Consider the following 21,776-nt stretch of genomic DNA (forward strand, 5'->3'; position numbering starts at 1 on the left):
GGGCCACCTGTGACCCAAGGGCAGGGTGAGCTTCCAGCAGGGAGCAGGCAGGCCTGCAATTTCACATGGAGAAAACAAAATAACCCCAAACATATTTTAAGAAGGGAAGAGCCTAATGCAAGCATGTTGGCTTTCAGCCAAGAGAATGGTAGGGCGGGTCCTCTTCAGACAGCTTTCACCGCATAAAATGCAGCAGCTCTATTGCAGAGGTCCCACATGGTAAATTTTGGGGTCAACAATCTTTCCCAGCCTTCCCGCTAGTGCTGAGTGATCTCAGGCCACCAGGAGCACCAATGGGATCTCAGGACCCTGGGTGCCTCCAGACAGCAGCACCTGCTGTACCATAGCCTAGAGCTGCCACCACAGTCACAGGGCACCACACAGCCTTTGAGAACAGACTGAATGCCACCCTCCCCAGCAGGCTGCCAAGATCCTCGGCAGCATCCTTGCTGGCAGCAGGATTTCTTTTGTTTTCTTATTTGGGCAGGAGATAAGCCAGCTAGGTGTGAAGCCCTGAGGAAAACCACAGACTTCCCCACTTCCCAGCCAAGGTAGACTCAGCAGTTAGAGGATTCTCAGGGCCTTCTGTGGCAGAGACAGCCCCCAGAATCCACACCAATCCAGCACGCCAAAATCGTCCCCACCCTCTCTCTCAACAGGATTCTGAGGAAGGGCTGCAAGGGGCTCAGAGGAGAGAGCAGCCAACTCTGTAGACAACATAAGATATGAACAGCTCCCTGCAGGACTGACACAGGTCACCACCAGAGATAATGCTCAATCCAGAAGGCATCAGGAAGATAGAGGAAGGCAAGGCAGCCATACTGGGTGCATGGATGCATGTGCCACTGTCCCCACATCAACCCAAGCTCTGCAAGAAGAGGGCAGAGATCCCTTTAGCACCCTCATGAAAGGCTTGGTGCTAACTAGGCACCAAAGAAGTGGCACTGGAGAATGGCACTGCAGCATGGATGAGGTACCTGTCCCACATTGCACTCCAGGCACCGAGGGAGCCTGTGCTTTGGACCAGACATCAGTGTCTGCTCAAGGCAAAGGGAGCTGGAGAGATCAACCATGCATTCTTTCTCGGAGTAGCAGCTGCTTACTCTACTATTATTTCCTACTGCTTCATATAATTTGTACTCCACAGCAAGCTATTGTCCCTTTCCACTGGCTATTTATTTCCTTGAATAGCCTCGGGGGAAAGATTTCAGTGCGAGAGTAAAGAAAAAAGAAAAACTCCACACAATAAATCTCAAGCAGTGACCTGATTTAAACTGTGTTCTCTGACCTCATCTGGGCCCTGGTTGTGGTTCCTCATGGCAGTTGTGATTAAGGTCTGTTTCTGCTTTGATTTCCTCTCTTCATTAAGCCTAGGGGGGAATGACCCCTGCCTTAGAGGGCTGTGGGGTGGATTTTCAGAGGCCAGGACTCAGGACACAACTGAGCAGAAGCTTCCACCACCTCCTAACGGAGATGCTCAGCCCTCCACCTGCCAGTACAGAAATTCCTGAATAGGACTAGCTTCTCCTTTAGTCAAGAGGTGTTGGTTGGTCTCTCAGCAGAGAGTGCTGCAACCTACACCCAGCTGATCCCTGAGCTCTGAAAGTCAGCCAGCTTCCTAACAGAGGAGGACCGAAAGAACAGAGTGTACTTACCTCAGCCAAACACTGAGGTAAGCAAGAAACTGGGTAAGCAGGTCTGTAGATCTGAAGAGTGTTTACAGGAGGCAATTGTCCAGGAGATGCAGGAGAAGCCAAAGCAAGGATAAGCACAAGAAAAAAGTACCCAGGAGCACCAAGCTCCTGCCTAAGATGTTACCCAGAGTGGGATGGCTCCTCTGGAGAAAGCACTGGTCTCCACATTCAGATCAGGTAAAATGGGAAGGAACAAAGGATTAATCTCCTGTTCCTCCTTCTGCCTCAGCTTCCTCACAGTGCATCATCCAGAGCACCAGTGGAAACTACAGAATTAGCATCCATGATCTAAACCAGAGGGCAGGAGATCAGCATCCAGTAGGCTCTCCATGAACATCACCCCTCTTCAGCTGTAGGGTGCAATTTCTCTTCCTTAGGAAGTGGTGGAAAGAAGGAAGGACAAAGATAGCTGAAGAACTAAAATGTGGGGGAAAGCCCAAACCTTTCTTCAGGGCTAGGGGCAGCAGTGAGAAAGGGAATCTGCATCAAGCAGGGGAGCAGATGAAGAGCACAGGGAACAAGTACAGCCTCAGTCTCCATCTCTCTCCCTCCTCTGTCTGAAGGGTGGTGGTGCCACGGTGGCTGGCATCTCCCATCTCCATGGGAGAGCTCAAACGTGCTCTGATAGATGCTTTCCAAGTTATGTCCTTGAACCTTTGCAGGGAATGTCTGTCTCAGGCAGCTCTGAAGTCTGTATAAACATTTCTGTGTGGTCTGAGCTGTGCACAGGGAAGGGGAGAAAGGTGGCTCATTTGCAAGGAAGTTGGTCGATAAAGGGTCATTTTTATCAACCCAAGCTGCCAGATGAGTCATGTCTTCTGTCCTCAGCTTGGCTGAGGGGCAGGGGAATGAACACAAGTGGCAGAGGGTGGAGAAGGGAGGTCAGAGCACTGATGGCATGCCACCCAGTTCCATTTCCAGACTTCATTTCTCCAATTCTTTCACTCATAGGTGCATGCCAGGAAATGCGGGTTGCGGGAAAGGCTTTCAAAAACACATCTGGAGATAATAATTCCCTTGTGTTGAAAGCTTCCCTGCTGGAAAATAGAAGATGTATAGAAAGCTCACAACTTCTCTCTTTCTGGGACTTTTGGGATCACACAGCTTTACCCACAATCTCTAGATGAGATATTATTAACTTAATGGGAAAAGGATCCTCCAAAGAGCACTCCACAAAGGATCAGCTTCATGAGGTCTTGTGGTCCACTTGCATCTTCCACCAAAAGACTATCATCTGCAACTGTTTTATCTTACCATTGAGCAAAGAAGATGGCAGCTCCCTCACAAGAGGAAACTGAGGCACAGACACCCAAGTTCACATCCAAAATCAACTCCTCCTCTTTGGATTCTCATCCTAAAGTTTTCACAGCCACAAAATCAAATCAAATCATTTTGCAAACCTGTGCAAAAAGCTAAAAGGAAGTTGTGCTCTCCTATTTGATAAAGCTGCAGTATCAAAGATGCTGTTCTCTCATCACACCATCTACTATCAACAGGAGGTACTGAGGCATTCAGTGTCTCTGGAAAAAATCAGCCCTTGGGTGGGTCCAATTAAGTCTGAAAACCAGAGGCATTCAAAGAACAGAAGTCTTCCTGCAGTGGAAGCCATGGCACTTCCAAGATGCCCCAAGCCCAATTTCATTGAGTTCAAGGGGACCATTTCCCACAACAGAGGCAGCATGAGACCAGCTGGCTGGAACCAGAATGAGCAAAACAGAAATGCAGCATTGCACCATTATACAAAAGGTCCTTGGGGACCTCCCTCTGCAGAGCAGCCATCCTGGATTCAACCCCCCAGCACAGCCAGGGCAAGCAGTGAGAGTGCCTGCTGAGTCTCCCTTTCAGAGTGATTCTCACGGCTTCCTGCGCTCAGCCCAGGCAGGTTGGACAACTCTTGAGGACTTGCAGGAATCTTTCAGACAAGCAGAATCCATCTGAGTCACACGCACGAGGCACGATGCCAATGGTGGCTCATCCACTGGAAAAAAAAAATGAGAGAGAAAGAAATGCTACAGGAGAAATAGCAAGTTTCGAAAAGCCACAAGAATTAACAGCTCACAGGCTGGAAAGAAGGGGAGCAAAAAAAAGTCTGTTCTCCCATGCTCACGTTACTAAAGCCAAGTATCCTTCATCTCCACTGGGAAGCAGCAAGCCACCTTACCACACAGCAGCTCTGAGAGCATCTGAAGGGGTCACCCACCCTGGACCCAAGGCCATGACTGAGGTCTGCAAAGGAAGGGGTTGTCAAGTCAAAACTATCCATTGCTGCAAAATCAGCTTGAACAAACTCCCTTTGATGGCACTGCAAAATGAAACAGTAAAAACCAAACCAGATGAACATGGGAAAGAAAAGCTGCCAAAAAAAGGGAGTCCAAATCCCCAAATGACTGACTCAGTGCAGGAAATGGGCATCTAAAGAGGGAACTGCAGGCATCTGAAGGAGATCTAAGAAAAGATCAGGCCCACACAAATGACTCTCCATACTCCTTTTCTCCCATTTTCCAGAGGGAAGGGCACCAGAAATACCTATGAACCTTCAGAGTGAGACACAGGAAAAGAGCTGGGCCACAGCACTGCCATGAGGTATTTCATCTCCACTAGACACTCCAGGGAGCAGGGCAGTGACTGCTTTGCACTGATGGGACACCTGGTCTCCCTTTCCAGCACTGCACTGGGCACTCAGGGACACCCTGTCCCACACAGGCGTCCTGTCCCTTCTCTGGACTGCACCCACGAGCCTCTACTCTTGTTTCTGACACATGTGGCCAGTAGTACATCAGCCCTCACTGGAGCACAGTGGATGTTTATTTTGCATTCCCAGCAGTCATGCCAAGCTCTTTGTTCTCTCTGGCTCTCTTTCCCTTCCTTCCAGTTTGTGCCTTTTCCTGCTGTCCTTTTTTTCCCCTCACCACTGGCAACACGCAGGGGCCAGAACCTGGCTGTGTCTCTCTAGCTGCCCCCAAGTTTCTTTGTGCTGCTCCCCTCCTGGAGAACCCCCAGCAGCAAAACAAACACCAGGCTTTAATTGCAGTCAGATTCCTGGACGGAGGATGCTTGCTCCAGAGAGAGGAAAAGAATATTTGAAACTAAATGCCTTCAATGCGACTCACCCCAGACTAATCTTATCATATCCCAGGCTGAATAGCCTCAAACACCGTTGCCAACAAACAGACTCAAACAGACTTCCCAAGCTGGGAGATCTGATAAGCACAATGTGAGGACAGGTGGCTGCGACTGCCAGGCAAGTTCCCATCTGCAGCAGATATCTTATCTCTTCTGTCAGGATGGGACACACATCCACACAGCAGGGAAAAGCTAGTGGAGACCTGCTTTCTGGTCCTGAACATGCACGTAGCACTGCTTACAACACCATCCCTGAGGAACATCTCTATTATTCACTCGGCCTCATTAGGAAAGGGGTGGGAATCTTTCCTGAACATCTCTGTCAGAGACAGGGCTTCCCTGAGAGCTGGCTCAGGATGAACTGAAGAGTGCCTCACACTAGCTCTGGACACCAGCAGGAGAAGCACAGCAGCCAGAGGGAAGAAGTCTCATAGCCCACTCTTGAACCATGCCATGACACCACAGCTTTTAACCCTACCAAATCCCAGAACCCTCCTGAAATTCAGCCAGAGCACTGCTGCTGGGAACCAGGCTACTCCATATGCAAAGCTGCTCTCTTTGGGGAGTAGCAACCTCTGCGGAAAGAGGAGCACCCTCTGCTAGGAGCATCTCCCTCCTCTCCAAGATGAGGGGGCTTGGGCTGCTCATCAGGGACAGCAAAAGTGCAAGATGGTTGCAGCAAGAACCATCCAGAACATGGACACTGCCTTTGAAAAGCCTGTGGAGCTGAGGGGAACAGTGAGTGGCTTGAACAAAGTCCCTCCAAGTGGAGACAAGGCAGAGGCTGGTAAAAGGCGCCTGCTCCTTCTTCTGGCTGGGGGACACGTCTGTCAGCAGCGTGTTAAATGGGGGATACATGAGCTCTGCCCCTGTTCTGCTCCCTGGCTGAGCTCCCAAACCTGATGTGGCTTGGGGTGGCAGGGGAAAGAGGACACAGGTGTGTGTGCATGGGAAGTTCTTGCAGAAGCATGTGCTCCATGGGCTCCTTGTTCTGCCAACCTCAAGCAGGAGAGCCAGAAGGGCAAATTCCACGTGCTTGTATGCCCAGGCCTGTCTGATCCCTGCATCGAGGAGCAGGCCCACACACTGACCTCATTTGCTTGGACAACATTTTCTCCTAATATCTCTCCCACCCCACATGACAGAAGGTCAAATGCAGCCAACGATGCATAGCATGGAGTATTGGACACTGAGTCACAACCCACAGTTCAGCCATACCCAGCAGACAGAGCATTTCCCAGTTTCAGTCTGGCACACACACCTCCATCCCACACACTCACCCACGACCTGTTGCATGACATTCCCCAATCTTCAACGAGGAAAACGCTGGAAAATTAGAGGATAAATATACAGGCTGCAGGTGACTGCACTTCAAAAACCTGTCTTCTGAAGGACCTGGGCTTACAGGGTGTAGCTGTTTCACCCTTGGCCCCAAAAGCCAAGGAGCAGAACACAGCTCCCATCCATGGGGTTAAAAGCACGGCACCAAGGCTCTGTTGGGAACAGCCCCCAGCCCACCCTGTCCCCCAGCTATGCCTGGGCACTGTGCCACTGCTCAAAACCAAGGCAGGGGGATTGCTAACAACTGCACGACACAAGCCATCATCCTGAGGCAATGCTCAGGCCCAGCCCTGCTCCTGTTGCACTTACTAAAACAGATGAAGCCAGAGGGACTAGAAAGGCGCCTATGAAAAGCCAGGTCCACCCTTGGGTAATCTGTGTATGCAGACTCAGCGTCTCCCTCCCCCTCCTCTTGGGTCACAGCTTTCTTTTGATCCCTGGCTCCACATCCACCCTGCCCCAGCACTGGGATCGCTCTGCCCTGCTGCTCCTCACCGTCAGCAGCAGCAGCGGGGCAGAAGCTGGCGGTAGTGCCAGGTGGCAGAGACTGAGCAGCCAGGCTGCAGGGAGGGCGCCGCCGGACTGCCTCCTCCCGCTGTTCCACAGCCCAGACTTCAGCCAGCACTGGAGTTTCCTAGGGAACCTGAGGCGGCTGCAGCCAAAAAGAGATCGCTGGCAATGGGGGATTTTCAAGCCTGGGCCAAAACCCATCTATTCAAGCTCATCATGGCACACTTGCGCCAGCTGCACAGCTGAGTACACGCGCATTCGGCACTGGGGCACTCTGCAGCAGGAAAAGAGATGCTGCACACACCTGATCCCTGAGCTCCTGGGCGGCTGCCACATTAACCATCCCCAGCAAACGCTGCACAGGGCTGATCCCTGAGCTCCCAGGCTGCTGCCACATTAACCATCCCCAGCAAACGCTGCACAGGGCTGATCCCTGAGCTCCCAGGCTGCTGCCACATTAACCATCCCCAGCAAACGCTGCACTGAGGCACGCTTGGCTGTCGCCGCAATGCGGGGATGTGTTCATCACCCAGCTTGGGGATTTGCTGCAGCTGTGCTCCCCGATTTGCTTCAGGATGCTGAGCTTCGTGTTGCCAATTTCTGCTCAGATCACGCTTGGGTGCCCGTGAAAAATGCCTTTGCAATAGGGTTTTTCTCCTTCTCCCTCCTGCTGTTCTTTAGAGCCAAACTGTATCTCAGCAAAATCCAGACTCTTGAAATGCTTTTCTCCCTCCAGTACTTGTGCTCTCTCATCATGCCCCTCCCATCTGCCAGCTGCAACTCTGCAAGCAAGGGGTAAAGCAAGAATGGGTGAATCTGTTCACGTTTTCCAGGGCCTCTGCCGACTCCTGAGCACCGAGTGCACAGTATTGGTCATGGATCTGTTCCAGTCTGGAGCTGATCTCATCAGCAGTGCTGTGAATGAATGACTCCATCGAGGCTCCCCCTTGCGGGCTCATGGCCCTCAGCGCTCACTTCAGCCCCATAAATGCAAAGCAGTTCGCTCTAACCTGGCGGGTCTTCCTCTCCTTGTTCAGCTTCCAGTTACAAAACCTACCAGCCCCCAAGCCACAGCTACAACGAGGGCTTCTGTCCCATCAGTTTTATTTCATCTTTGCCTGCTGCACATACAGCTCCTCACCAGCAAGAGCATTCCCATGTTCTCAGAGCACAGCCCAAATGCCCCAGACTTTGTTGGAAAGAAGCTATCAGCATCAGAAAACCCACTTGAGCCTTCCCCAGCATGTAAAGAGACAATTTCACACCCCACACTGCACAGAAAGGCACTGCTGCCTGCTCAGGCAAGGAATAAAGACATCCCTTGAGCTGGGAAGTAAGGCTTGAACACAAGGAAACAGGGATCTGCACAGCTCACCTCTAACTCTGGTATTTGCTTCTCTCACTTGTCTGGCTGAGCCAGTTGCTCTAATGACAGAACCAATGTGGAAAGGAAAATTGGTGTACAGAGGTCAAGGCAATTCCCCAAAGGAAGAAAATGAAATTATACCCCCATGCTAACAACCAGGGAAACTGAGGCAGCAAGATTAGCTGAGTATTTCCCTGAGTCTTGCTTCAAGACATGCTTAATTGCAGAGATCTAGCCAGCAGGTTTTCTGATCCCTTATGCAGCATCCTCTTTCCTCATTCTGCTCCTGTAGCTGCAGAAGGATGCCTTTGATCACCGGGGACAGGTCTTCCTACAGCTGAAAGGGAAACTGCTGAAAGAAATGGAAGGGAGCAATCCTGGTAGATGATTGCATACAAGAAAGTGCTGCATATGAAAGGGAAGGAGACATTTCCTATTAGATTAAAGGAGCTCAAACCTGCTCTCCCTCTACAGAAGTATGCAACTCTATACTTGCCTCTCTAATTGCAACCCTCTGCTGGGAAAGGTGCTTAAAAGTATTGCAAAAGGAAGGAGATTAGCCAAGGTCAGGGAATGGCAGGGCTGCAAATCCAGAGGACTATGTAAAGAAGTGCATGGTCCGAGGTGTTTTTAGGAGAGGTGCTGCCTGCTTGTTCCAAGAGAAAGTGGCAGAGTGAAAACTGAGCCAGCCCCCAGGAACTGGCTGCTGGAGTCAGCCAGAGCAGGAAAACAAACAAACAAACACACACACACACAAAGTAATAAAAGATCACAATACCAAACTTCAGGAAAGTGAAAGGTCTCTGGCAGAACACCTTGCCAAAGAAAGGAATCTGATGGGAATAGGAAGGCTCATGTCCTGGACCAGAGCTGACGACCCAGGAGGAAGCGCACACAAGCACATCTGAAAAAGATCACAGGGTTCACATAAACACACACGGCAGAGCCAAGCAAACATGGGAACTGACAAGGGGTGACAGGGTGGTTCTGGCCGGCAGAAGATGACAGGGCAGGTGGAAAACCCCTCTCTCAGGCGGACCCGGCACTTCCCGATGGAGAGGGACTTGGCTTGTTTGGGATTCACCTCGAGTGCGCGAGCAGCAGGACCGTTCGCTGAGCCCGGGCTGCTCAGGCAGGCGCTCCCCTGCCTGCTGGTGCCCTCTGCGGGCGGTGCTGCGGAGCCGGGTACCACGGACTGCATCACTGTGCCGAACCTGGGACTGCATCCCTGTGCCCAACCTGGGACTGCAGCCCTGTGCCGAACCTGGGACCTCATCACTGTGCCGAACCTGGGACTGCATCACTGTGCCGAACCTGGGACTGCATCCCTGTGCCCAACCTGGGACTGCATCCCTGTACCCAACCTGGGACCTCATCCCTGTGCCCAACCTGGGACTGCACCTGGGACCGCACCCCCGTGCCGCACCTGGGACTGCACCCCTCTGCCGAACCTGGGACCTCAGCCCCTGTGCCGAACCAGGGCCATGCTCTGACCCCATGAGCCGTGCTCATCCAGGCCTCTGGCTTGCACGCCACCACTTTCCTCCGCAACTGGCTCCAAGCTAATTATAGCTCCGGTACTTTCCCTCTGGAGCAGTGTTAATTACAACCTGGAGCGCCTCACTCCATCCAAACCTAGCTTAAAATTCCAGCTGTCGGTAAAAATAAATCGAGGGGACAAAGGTTGTTCCTTATACATCATCTAGCCGCTCTTACAGGGAGCAAAGATTCACATTCCGATCTCTTTTTCCATTGGCTGCACTTTGGGTCCCTGCTATATGGAAAGCAGATGTACCAAAGGGGAAAGAGACTTTTAAATCTGTGAGAAATGAACGCAAGGTCGCCGCTGACAGGACTGTTATGCACGAGTTCACTCGCCATTGTTTGCAACCAGCCGAAAAGAGGTGCAGCCTTCCATTCATCCTGCACTTGCTAACCACTGGGTGTTGCCAAAGACGGGAAAACAAACACGCTCGAGACTCAGACGGACCGAAACCTGAGCAAAAGGGGGCTGTGTAAAACACCGGCCTGCGAAACTTCTCATTCAGAGGCATCGCTGTGGGGGATGGAGCAGTGCGTGCCTTCTATGCAGATCGTACATGACCTGGAGGGCTCCTAGAGATGACTTCAGGATTCTCAGAAAAAATCAAAGGAATAGTGACAGGCAGGGCTGACTCATAAGATTATTTTAATCTGCGTAAAACGTGCCTGAACACAGCAAGGGGAAGGATGTTGCAATTTTCTATGAAAAGCACTTTAAAAGGGCTTTGTGATGCAAGGCAGTAACAGTTAAAAAAAGAACTACATTCAGGCGCCAAAAAGTGCTTTTTAATGGCCAAAAAGCCCTTACCAAAACAATGGCTATCCATCAGGAAAAGCCATTAGGGGTGACAAGAGGGCAGTTCCCCCGTCAGCCGCGGGATTAGCGCTGTAAATGAGTAACCCAGCCCGGCCGCGGTGCGCTCAGACGCCTGTCTGCACATCAGAGGCCGGAACGCCGAGCTGCGGCTGCATTGTGCTCTTATCGCCGAGGCCCTGGCTCGCCCCGGCCCCAAGCCCGCCGCCCTCAGCGGGCACCCCTCACACCGGCGCTCCCTGAGATCCCTCGGGATCTGAAAGGCAGGAAAGCAAACTGCGAAAGCAGAGAGTCGGGGAGAAGCCGTGCTGCTCCTGGAGCACAGAGAAAACAGGCGCTGTTAGGTGCCCAGCTGGCTGGCCTGGATCATCAGAGCCACACGGAAAGCGGGGACAAACGGAGTTTATATTCTGGGACAAACGGAGTTTGTTTTTCTGGAACGCTCCAGCAGTTTCTGGAGCATCACCAGCACCCCAATCCCCTGCCCGCCCCACACGCTGCTCGGCCAGGCAGAAGGGCCAGGCCAGGCGCTGGCCAGAAGATCAGCTGCTATTTACAGTACAGTGCATGGAACGGCACTTGCTGCCATTTATATTTATATTTATTACTGGCTGACACCCGACCCTGACTACACGATCGGGCCCCGGCGGGCACGCACCGCGCATGCGCGGCCCCGGCGGGCTCGTGTCCTTTTAAAGGACACCGCTGGCTGCCCGCCGGAAGTGGCTTCACCTTCCAGCAATACGGCTTTTTCTGGGAGGGGCCGGCTCGCCCGGTTTCCGCGCGGCGCTGCTTTCCGGCGCTCCGCCCCGCCCCGCGCCCGCTTGCCCTCTGTGTCCTTCTCCGGGAGGGCTTTCCGCCTCCCTCCGCTTCCTTCCGCTTCCCTCCGCCTCCCGCGCCCTTCCCTGCCCTGCGCGGTGAGCTGATGGTGCAGGGGGAGCGCGGGCCGCCAGGGGGCGCGCTGGCAGCGGAGCGGCGCTCCGCGCGGCCGACTTCCGGCTCTCGGTGGCCAGAGCGATCGCGGCTCTCCATGGCGCGGCCGCGCCGGGCCCGGCGGCAGGGCGGCGGAGCGGCGCTGCCCCGCTGAGGAGCCGCGGGCCGCCGACATGGAGCCCGAAACGCTGGAGGCGCGCATCAGTGAGTGCGGCTGCGACCACCGCTGCCCTCCCAGTGGGGCGGGGCGGGCGCGGGGGGCGCAGGGCTATGAGGGAGGGGGGCTATGAGGGAGGGGGGGCTGCGGGCGCGGTGAGACCCCAGGGCCCAGCCGGAGGCAGGGGTACGGTGGGTCAGCAGGGAGGAGGGAGCCAGAGTTGGTGCACAGGACTGCCGTGGGAAGGGGCGAGTGGACACGAGTGTGTTTCTCCTCCTACGCCGTCCCCTGCTGCTGCTGCACCCGCTGGAGTTGGCAGGGAGGGAGTGGCATCAATGATGTCCTTCCACACAGTAGGAGCCTGTTGGGTTTTTCTTCTCACCGTCCCCTCCTCCTGCCCGCAGACAAAGCCACAAACCCCCTGAACAAGGACCTGGACTGGGATGGTATCAATGCGTTCTGTGAGCAGCTCAATAAGGAGCTGGAGGGGTAAGTGCTTTGTCCTTTCCCCAGGCTTCTCCAGGTCACAGGCCTGGTTATGATTTCCCACCCAGCAAAATCCAATGGGATTGTCCCAAAAGCTGAATAGGCATGAAGGCCCTTGAGGTGGGGGTAGGTGGGGGGTCTGCTAATGGAAGGTTCCCTCCGGATTTTGAGGTGTCTTAGTGCTTTATCAGCACTTTCAGCCTGCCACATGCTTTTCAGCTCTGGATTCCCAGACAGAAATGCAGGTACCAGACATTTTGTCAATAACTGGCGAGCTTTTCTTTTCCCCTCACTCCTTCCAGTCCTCCGCTTGCCACCCGGCTTCTTGCCCACAAGATCCAGTCTCCACAGGAATGGGAAGCTATCCAGGCCCTCACGGTAAGGGCATCTGCAGGCTGGTAGAGCTAGATGGAGGGGCAGGGTGTGGAGATGCTCCAGCTTGACTGGAGAAGCACAGGAACCTTTGAATTCCCTCTGAACTCAGTCTGAGAAAGCCCTGGAGCACCTGGGCCCTTGGGTGGGAGAGGGACTGAAGGTGGTTCCACAAGTCAGGAGAGGTTACTTGGAGAGGTTTTGTTCCTAGAAGGATCATAGCCTGTTGAAGTTGAATGAGAAGCTTTTTGGCTTTTGTTGTGGTGGCCTTGGCAGTGCTGTGTTGATGGTTGGACTGTATGATCTTGATGATACTTTCCAACCTAAAGGATTCAATGATTCTTAATCATGTTGTGGATCCCTAGTTTGAAACCCTGGTGTTTGTGACCTCTCTAAGGGTAACCCTTTGGGTGGGCTGTTCAGCCATCTCTGCAAAAACTGGCCCCAAAGATGGGAATCTTTCTTCCCTGTGGGAGGGTGCTTGAGCACCCGGGAGGGAGCAGGGGATGTCCCTTTGTGCTGCTGTGACAGTAGCCACGGGCTCTGTACCTGGTGATGGGCAAGCAGGAAGGAGCAGGCTCCTGACCCTGCTGCTGGCCCCATGCTGGCACTCACATGGCCGCTCTCCCCAGGTGCTGGAGTCGTGCATGAAGAGCTGTGGCAAACGCTTCCACGATGAGGTGGGCAAGTTCCGCTTCCTCAACGAGCTCATCAAGGTGGTGTCCCCTAAGGTGGGTCTCGAGGCATCGTGCTGGAAGGGAATGCTGCCCGGTGGCAGGAGGGCTTTGGGAAAAAGTGGTGGCTGAGAAAAAAGGTCAGACACCCACTGGGACATGGGCCAAATAGGACAGTGTTAGTAGGAGATCTAGTCCTTGTTTCCTGGTGAGTTTTCTGGTGGGAAGTGAGTTTTCACCCCGCTGTTCCAGGCTGATTCTTGTTGTAGGAAGCTGAGCACCAACTGGACATGGTGCAGCCAGCACTTGTGAGACAGCTGAGCTCATGTGCGTGCCTGGAGTCTCTTTCCCTGCATCCCTGTAGGGCTCTGTCTGTGCTGCATGTGCTCAGGAACATCCCCCAGCTGTGACAGGACCATGTCTCTTTGGGGTGTCCCAACCTGACTGAGACACTCTTGGACGGCAAGCCCAGGCTTGGTCAGGGGTGTTCTGGTGAGTCCATCTGAAGGACCAAGTCAGTACCTGCTCCTGTGCTGATGCTGCTGTTCCTGCAGCAGAACAAGCTGTGCGGGCTCCCCTGCTTCAGTCAAGGCAGTGAACACCAGCAAGCGTAGAGTTAAGGGAACCCAGGCTAAATATGACTAAGGAAAACCTTTGTCTGCCAGTCACAGCTTGTGATCCATGATGATGAACAGCCCCAGACAGTGACAGCAGCATCCTAAAGTTCTCTTGCTTGGCACCCTAGAGTATGTTCTCTGCCTTAAGCCACTTGTTTCTGGTGGCACATGCACTGTTTGTACCAGCTGTGCTCCCATCAGACCCATGTGAGAAGGCTGCAGGATGATTGCATGGCACCTGCTGGGTGCTGGTCAGCTGGGGCTCACCTTGCTCAGGGCCCTGCCTCTGAGACTGTTACCCACACCCCTCTCCCAGAGGGCTGCCTTGCTGAGCAGCTTCTTTTCACAGGACCCTTCCCTTCACAAGGTGACAGGAGACCTGCCTGAGCCTTCCCACCTGTCACTGAGCAGCTGCTGCTGCAGCATTTCTCACACCTCTTGTTTTTCCTGTGATGGAAACCAGGCACAGCATAGCATGTGTTGCAAGGCCCTCGTGAGCTTTGTTGCCTGCTTCCTCTTTCCTCCTTGTGCCATTGGGAACGGTCTCACTTCTCCTGGGAGGGCGAGGAGAGGAACAGGCCAGACTTGCAAAGGCTCAGATCAGCTTCATGCCTCCTCTTTTCTCTTCCTCTAGTATCTTGGCAGCCGGACATCAGAGAAAGTGAAGTCAAAGATCCTGGAGCTCATGTACAGCTGGACATTAGGGCTGCCTCATGAGGTGAAGATTACTGAAGCCTACCAGATGCTGAAGAAACAAGGTGAGAGGTAGTGGTCTGGAAGGGGCAGTGAACAGATGGTTTTGTTCACCTTCATTTTTTGTCTGGGAGAAAGCTGAAACAAGCTCTCCCTTCCCTCTGCCCAGACCCAGGGCATCCATCAGTCTGACTCAGCACCAGGGTCAGGAGACAGAGCAGGTGCCTTGGGGCTCCTGGCTGAGCAGAGGGAGTTGCTGGGTTGGAGGGCTCATCTGCCTGCTCATGTGGGAGGTGGGGCACTGGAAAGGTCTGGGGCTGAAGGGTTGCAATTACTTCAGCAGTATAGGCTGGAATTTTCTAAGCAAGGATATTTATGGGGAATGGAAACACAATCAGGATCTTGTGTAACAGGAGCTAACCCACACATCCTCAGTCCCAGCTGGATTTGTTGGGCCATTAGGGAAAAAAGACCTGGGTGGCAGTGCCATCCCTGCGTGGGTGAGTCTTCCTGATCTCTCCTTCTACTGCAGGGATTGTCAAGTGTGACCCCAAACTTCCTGATGACGCTCCTTTCCCACCGCCTCCTCCTCGACCCAAGAACATCATCTTTGATGATGAAGAAAAATCCAAGGTAAAGGCTCTGTGCAAGGAGAGGGACAGTAGGCTTCATCTTCCTGCTCCAGTACCTTATGTCCCCCTGATGTGGGAGAGTCCATGTCCCTGCTGCACATGCTGTCCTTTCAGAAAATGCATCACAGGAATGCTGAGGGCCTGTTCCAAAATCATGACAAAGGAAATATCCAGAGGAGTGGGGCATGTGGGTCTGTTTGACCTTTGGAGCACTTAGCTGCAGGATGGTGCAAAGGGCGAGGCACTGACATTGGCCCAAGCAGGTCTGGGGAGGTTTGCTGCTGTGAGCTCTCTAGACTTTGGAGTTATCTGGCCATGAAGTTTAAATCTCAGCCCCAGATGCTGCTGCTGTTATCTCTTCCCCACCCCCAGCACTGCAATCTGCCTATTGCCCAACCACTTATAGCCACTTGGACCCATCCTGTGTTGTCTTTCCATGAGAATTGTGTCACCACTCAGGCAAACCTCTGCACTATGAGTGCTGATACATTTAAGCAAGTACTGGGTTCCTCTGGGTCTAGTTCTACAGCAGGAGTGTGATGCCACTTTGCTGTAAGGGATATAGTTTGCCTCCATGGGTCACAGTCTGAAAATGAGGATTTGAAGATGGGCAGTTCACTGACTGTGGAGAGGAAGTGGGAGCTCTCTCCCACCACCAGCAAAGAGACATGTGAACAAGTCCAAGTGGGAGTCCATTACAATGCCATGGCAATTCTTGCATAAACCAGGCTCTCTTCCTGTCTCAGTGCTGCTGCACCCCAGACTCTCCATGGTGGGTAATGGGCAGGCCAGAGCAGGTTTTGAATGCAGGGGATCTTCAGGGAAAGACCTAGCTTGCATAATCAGAACTACAAGAGGAAAAGCCAAGCCAGTTGTACTTCTCTCCCTGGTCTCTGATAGCCCACAGGCTCCTGTGGCTGGGCTTTCTAAATGATTGGAGTTGTCCACTGCCAGATACAGGTTCGGGATGGTGTCAGCTCTTGGCTCTAGTGATGCAAGAGTGACTCTGGCTGCCATCCCTCTGCTTGAGCTCAGGAGTCCCTTCTCTTTTGCAGACGCTGGCTCGCCTCCTGAAAAGTTCCCATCCTGAGGATCTCCGGGCTGCCAACAAGCTCATCAAGGAGATGGTTCAGGAGGTGTGACTGGGGAAGAAGGGAGCTGGGGGGTCATTGTCTGGGTGGTGATGGCTGGCACCAAAGGAGGACTGGATTTGTGACCTCATGACCTCAAGGCATATGGAGCTTCTGCCCAAAATTTGGGTGCGGCAGCTGTGAAAGAGTCCTGGTGTGAGTTCTGCCATCCCCTGGCTACTTGGGGGAATGGCTCTGAGTGCATTCTGTGGCCCAAGCCCTGCTGCAGCACAAGACCCAGAGCAATTCCATCCCTGTCTGACATGTTCCTGCCCTGAGATGACCTGGAGTTTTCCACTGGAGTGGGAGCTGTTTTGAGGGAATTGTTGCTGGGCTTTAGTCCAGGCTGGCTGGTTGGCCTGGCCTTCCTCCTCTCCAGGTGAGGACATCCTTCCCCATGTACTTCCCCTCCAGGACCAAAAGCGCATGGAGAAGATCTCCAAGAGGGTGAATGCCATTGAGGAGGTGAACAACAACGTGAAGCTGCTGACAGAGATGGTGACAAACTACAGCAAGGGGGAGACAACGGAAAGCAATGAGGACCTAATGAAGGTGAGGAAAGGCAATCCCAGAATCCTCCTTGGGCTTAGCAGAAATGGGTGACCCTTATCCCCTCATCCTCCTGCCTATTTTGCACACCCAGCTGAGCGTCCCGCTGCTCAGCATGCTCACCTTATGACTGTTTCTCTGCTGTCCCAGGAGCTGTATCAGCGCTGTGAGCGCATGAGGCCCATGCTTTTCCGGCTCGCCAGTGACACAGAAGACAATGATGAAGCTCTAGGTAAACATATCTGTCCTTTCTCCTTCCTGCTGAGCCTGCCCTGGAGGTGTCAGTGTAGCCTGGTGCAGCCTGTAGCAGCAGTGGTGGAAACACTCTCTGCAGTGGTTTTGTTTGCAGCAACTTGGGCCTTGCTTGGGAGAAACAGACAGACTTAGGGTATAAGAGTTACTCTCTTCACTGTTTCATGCTTGTTTTCAGCGGAGATTCTGCAAGCCAATGACAATCTGACCCAGGTGATCAATCTCTACAAGCACCTTGTACGGGGAGAAGAGATCAATGGGGAGACGGTGGCCAGTCCCCTTCGAGGTGAGGAGACTTGAAGAATGGGGACAGGAAGGTCAAGCAGAGGGACCCTGTTGCTGGTTTCTTGCAGAGTAAGAGAGGACTGAGAGAAGTGGAAAGGGGAAACCTGCAGGAGCTTAGAGTGGGGCTGGTGAGATAAGGAAATGGCTTGTGGATGTGACTGGTGCATGAAGAAGGGGAACTGGAAGGGAGAGCAGCGGGTGTGAGGAAGGATGGGAGCGAGGCCTCACCACATTGCATAAGGACTGGACAACGTTTTCAGTCTTTTCTTTTTGCAGGCAGCACCTCAGCACTTCTAGATCTGTCTGGCCTGGAGCTTCCAGCAACAGGCCCTTCCTACCCAGCCTTGCCCACCCTTTCAGGTGGCTCAGCAGTCCCTGTGCCTGACCAAGCTGGCTCTGTCTCCTTGCTGGATGATGAACTCATGTCTTTAGGTGAGAAATCCAGAGAAAAGTTCTTCATTCTTTGACTCTAGATAGTTCTTCTTTGGCAGGAACATGAATAAGAGAGAGCTCTGGTAGAAGTGAATAATGAAAGACAAAGAGGTTCTTTCATTTAGTGTGAGGGAGAGGAGGGAAGGACTCTGCTACAATTCTGAACTTCAGTCCCATGGTGTTTTCCTGGCTAGTCAGAGAGAGCCTGTAGGAATGTGCCCACCGATTTGCTCTGGGTAAACTGACCTGGCAGGTAAATCAAGAGTGATGCAATGGCCATCCCCAGATGGGATCACAAGGGTGGGTCACCCCCAGCTCCTCGTGTTTTCTGCATGCTCTTGAAGTCATGAACTGACAACAGATGCAGGGTACTTCCAGAACTGTTGACATGAACTCATGTAAAGTGTCACTCCTAGAATGCTCCAGAGTCCTGCTTTGCACAACAAAGTGTCTGTTTCCTAAGTCAAGTGCTTTTGAGTACAACAGCATCAAGTAGACAACATGGTCAGTCAGATTGGTCAGCTCAGTAGCAGTCATTTTTCTGCTGATTGCAGTGAGACATGAACTATAAATGAAGCCATCTGGACAGAAAAAAGCCACTGTCACCCTCCTGGCTCTCCCCCATGTAAGGATGGGGGCCAGAGATGGAGACCACATTGGCAGTTCTGCCCTGCTGCTTCTGTGTCTTACTCAGGCCATGTTTAATGCTCTTACTGATTTGGTAGGTAAGCTGAATGTTTGCTTATACTCCTGGCAGGTCTGAATGACCCAGCACCACATCCTGTCCAGGCCAGTGACAGCAGCGGCTGGAACAGCTTCCAGGTAATGCACTGGGAGCTAGGGCAGAGGGTGGGAGGGTGGTAAAAGCTCCCTCAAATGAAGGCAGGGAAACATGTTACAGCTGGTGCTGATATGCTACCCTGCTTTGGGGCTCTCCTCTGTGCTCTTTTCACAGTCATCAGACAGCAATGAGCTCAATATCACCCGTATCATGGCAACAGCACCAGTCAAAGCAGATGCTGGTGCATCCTCCCCAAAACCATCTCCTAGCAGCAGTGGCCTGGATGACCTGGACCTCCTGGGCAAGACTCTGCTGCAGCAGTCTTTGCCTCCAGAATCTCAACAAGTGCGATGGTAAGCACTAGGTAGTGCAGTCTGGCATCTCTTGCCATTGTTTCCATTTCTGGGTGCTGGACAGCATTTCAGTGCCCTGTTCCACTCAATCTCTCCCCCTGTAGGGAGAAGCAGCAGCCACCCCCTCGGCTCACCCTGAGGGATCTGCAGAACAGGAGCAGCTCTGGCACCGCAGCCCACAATCCCAGTGCTCTGCCTGTACTCCAGAGTATTTCCCCTAACCCCACGCTGCCTCTGACCTCAGAGCTGCCTGCCCCTGCCACACTTCCAAAAGCTGCCACCGCACCAGCAGGAAGTACTGCAGTGCCACCACGGCCTCCTGCCACTGTGCTGCCCCAGGAGATCTCGCTGGCCAACATCACTGTGCCTCTGGAGTCAATCAAACCCAGTGAGCTGGGGAAAAATAGGGGGGCAGGCATGGGGGGATTCAGCCCTGCACACATGGAAGGGTAGAATGTGAAGAAACTTCTTGCTTGTTGGATTTTGTGGAGGCTGGAGAGGAATGGTGTCTCCGTCACTAGGATGATGGGGAAAGGTACTGTCAGGCCAATTCCCTCCTGGCTGACTGCTGTGTCCCTGCCTTTCCCACAGGCAGCATCCTCCCTGTGACAGTGTATGATCAGCATGGCTTCCGTGTCCTCTTCCACTTTGCTAAGGATGCCCTGCCTGAGAGGCCTGACGTGCTTGTGGTGGTGATTTCTATGCTGAGCACGGCCCCGCAGCCCATCCGCAATATTGTCTTTCAGTCTGCCGTCCCCAAGGTAAGACAGCTGCTGGGGCTGAGGTCCCAAACTGGGCAAAGCATTATTCTACTGCAGGAAAACTGGGTGGATGGAGAGAGCTCCCTGGGCATGGGAGCAAATTCTGATGCCTTCAGATTAGCACAATGCTTTTCTCTTTGACTAGACAGCAGAGCTTCCCAAGTGCAGCAGAGCTTCTGGCTGCCAAGTCACTCTCAGGAATGTGGTCACTCTCTCCTCTCACTCTCTCCCTAGATAATGAAGGTGAAGCTGCAGCCTCCCTCAGGCACAGAGCTGCCAGCGTTCAATCCCATCGTCCACCCCAGTGCCATCACCCAAGTCCTGCTGCTCGCTAACCCACAGAAGGTAACAGCACTGTCCCTGGGGCATGAACAGGGGCTGGTCTTGGTGCTTAGGCAAAGCCTCGCTACCCTATCCCTCTTCCCTCTACTCAGCAGCATCTGAGATGTGAATGGTTTGTGCCTCATGCCTTTCTTCCTTTTTCTCCCATCTCCAGGAGAAAGTGAGGCTACGGTACAAACTGACCTTCACCATGGGAGAGCAAACCTATAATGAAATTGGGGACGTGGACCAGTTTCCCCCACCAGAATCTTGGGGAAACCTTTAGGGCCACATGTTGCAGGCACTACACTGCAGATTCCTTGGGAAGCCAACCCTGTGGGGCTGGAGCAGCCAGAGGAAATGGGAGGGTGGCTGGGGGCTGGTGCTCACGCTCTGTTCTCCAGATGGCCAGGCAAGGGCCAGAGGGAGCATGCCTCAAGGAGGAGAGCAGAGATGCCAGCAGATGTTAATCTCACAGGACTAGAAGTGGAGTGGAAAGCTTCATGTGTGTGAACAGTTGCCTTCCCTGCTCTTCTGAAGATGACACTCCCTCCCCAGTCTGTCCAGCTTCTCTTCTAACCCTGCTTTCCTGCTTTAGGTGCATAGGGGAACAAGGATGGGGAGCTTTAACAGCCTCAGCCCAGGGCAAGGCCTAGCAAAGGAAGATCCTTTTCCTTGTCTGCTCCCTCCACACTTCTCAGCCCTTCAGCTACTTCGTGCTCTATGGTGCTCTCTCTTGCCCCCTTGCCCCCTCCTTAGAGCTGGGCCCCAGTGATTCCATGTGGTCCATGTGGGATCACACTGGAGCTGATGAGGAACTGGGCTGAGCAGAGCCTAGGTATCTCTCCAGCACCAGAGAGCAGACAGCTGTCTCTGCTTTGGGGGGGCTCAGGGGGAGTGATCATCACATATCTGTCCTAGCTGCTTACAGAGCTGTTGGTGAGAGGTGGGGCCTCAGGGGCTAGGAAGGGCTTGCTCTGTGCCTTCCCCGCCCCTTCAGCTGGCGTTCTGAGCCCCTACGGCATGGTAGGAACCATTCCCACAGGCTTTATCTATCATAGCAAGCTGTGGGAATGGTAGCCAGAGAGGGGCATGCTCTAGGGGTTGAGACTGCCTGCAGCCTCCTGACAGATGGGGAGAGGAAGCAGCAGTGACGCTTCCTTTCCCCAGCTGGGCTGGAGAGCTCGGTGGGGCAGGAGGGTTTTCTCAGCTCTTGAGTGTCCTCTCGCAGAGGGGTGAGTGATGGGCTGGGAGCTGGGGGAGATGGGAGCCCAGCTCATCACCACCAAGCTCTGCACTAGGGCACGGGGGGGTTCAGCTGTGCCTTGTGCACCTTTGCTGCAGCTGAGGGCAGGCCTGGCTCCCTGTGGCGGGGAGGGGGCTCGCCCCAGCTGCCTGATCACTGTGACACAAGAGCTGGGATCTGCAGCACTGAGGAGACCGAGGGTAGCACATCCCAAGCAATCCCCAATCCCATGGGACTTAGGACCATGGAAGCTGCTTCCCGTCCCTAAGCTGGTTTGGAGAGGGCCTGATCATAAAAAGCAGAGGCAAGCTGTGCTCTGCAGTGGCTTGCCAGAGGTTGAAGGAAGCGTGTGAGAGATGGAGATGAGCACGGTGCCTCACACTCGAGGCTCAGGCAGCAAAGATGATGTGTCTCAGAGCTGGGCACAGCAGGCAGTAAAGGGGAGGGGGAAGCAAGGTCTTTATGCTGGGATTCTGCTGTCTTACTTCCCTTTCCTGTCTCTTCAGGGTTTTGTATGGGTTTTTTCTTTGCAGATCTTGTTTGGTTCTTGAATAGACTTGTATATATTTTCAGTGCAAAATTCTGTAAATGGGAGAAAACAAACATTTAAAACGAGACGCCCGGCGCGAAGAATCTGCTGTATTTATGGGAAATAAAGAGTTCTTTCCTGATCCTCCTCTGTCTTTTGACCTAAGGAATGCATTTTTCCCCT

At 53.3% G+C, this 21,776-nt stretch overlaps 1 protein-coding gene across 2 annotated transcripts; it reads left to right on the forward strand.

Annotated features, from left to right (window-relative positions):
* The first annotated feature begins 11,151 nt into the window (after positions 1-11,151).
* On the forward strand, positions 11,152-21,735 carry GGA1 (golgi associated, gamma adaptin ear containing, ARF binding protein 1). 2 transcript variants are annotated; one of them, XM_005488590.4, is made up of 17 exons: positions 11,152-11,527; positions 11,885-11,969; positions 12,269-12,344; positions 12,971-13,069; positions 14,264-14,387; positions 14,855-14,955; positions 16,010-16,090; positions 16,499-16,636; positions 16,784-16,865; positions 17,064-17,171; positions 17,447-17,602; positions 18,360-18,424; positions 18,558-18,736; positions 18,841-19,124; positions 19,328-19,497; positions 19,732-19,842; positions 19,994-21,735. In XM_005488590.4, exons 1-17 carry the CDS (start codon positions 11,497-11,499, stop codon positions 20,102-20,104), a joined length of 2,001 nt encoding a protein of 666 aa, XP_005488647.1. In that variant the 5' UTR covers positions 11,152-11,496; the 3' UTR covers positions 20,105-21,735. The 2 variants fall into 2 exon arrangements, with proteins under 2 accessions (XP_005488647.1, XP_074395462.1); XM_074539361.1 differs by lacking the exons at positions 11,152-11,527; positions 12,269-12,344 and having other exon boundaries at positions 11,899-11,969.
* Positions 21,736-21,776: the final 41 nt, after the last annotated feature.

Source organism: Zonotrichia albicollis, chromosome 4 (assembly GCF_047830755.1).
Source record: "Zonotrichia albicollis isolate bZonAlb1 chromosome 4, bZonAlb1.hap1, whole genome shotgun sequence".
NCBI classification, from domain to species: domain Eukaryota; kingdom Metazoa; phylum Chordata; class Aves; order Passeriformes; family Passerellidae; genus Zonotrichia; species Zonotrichia albicollis.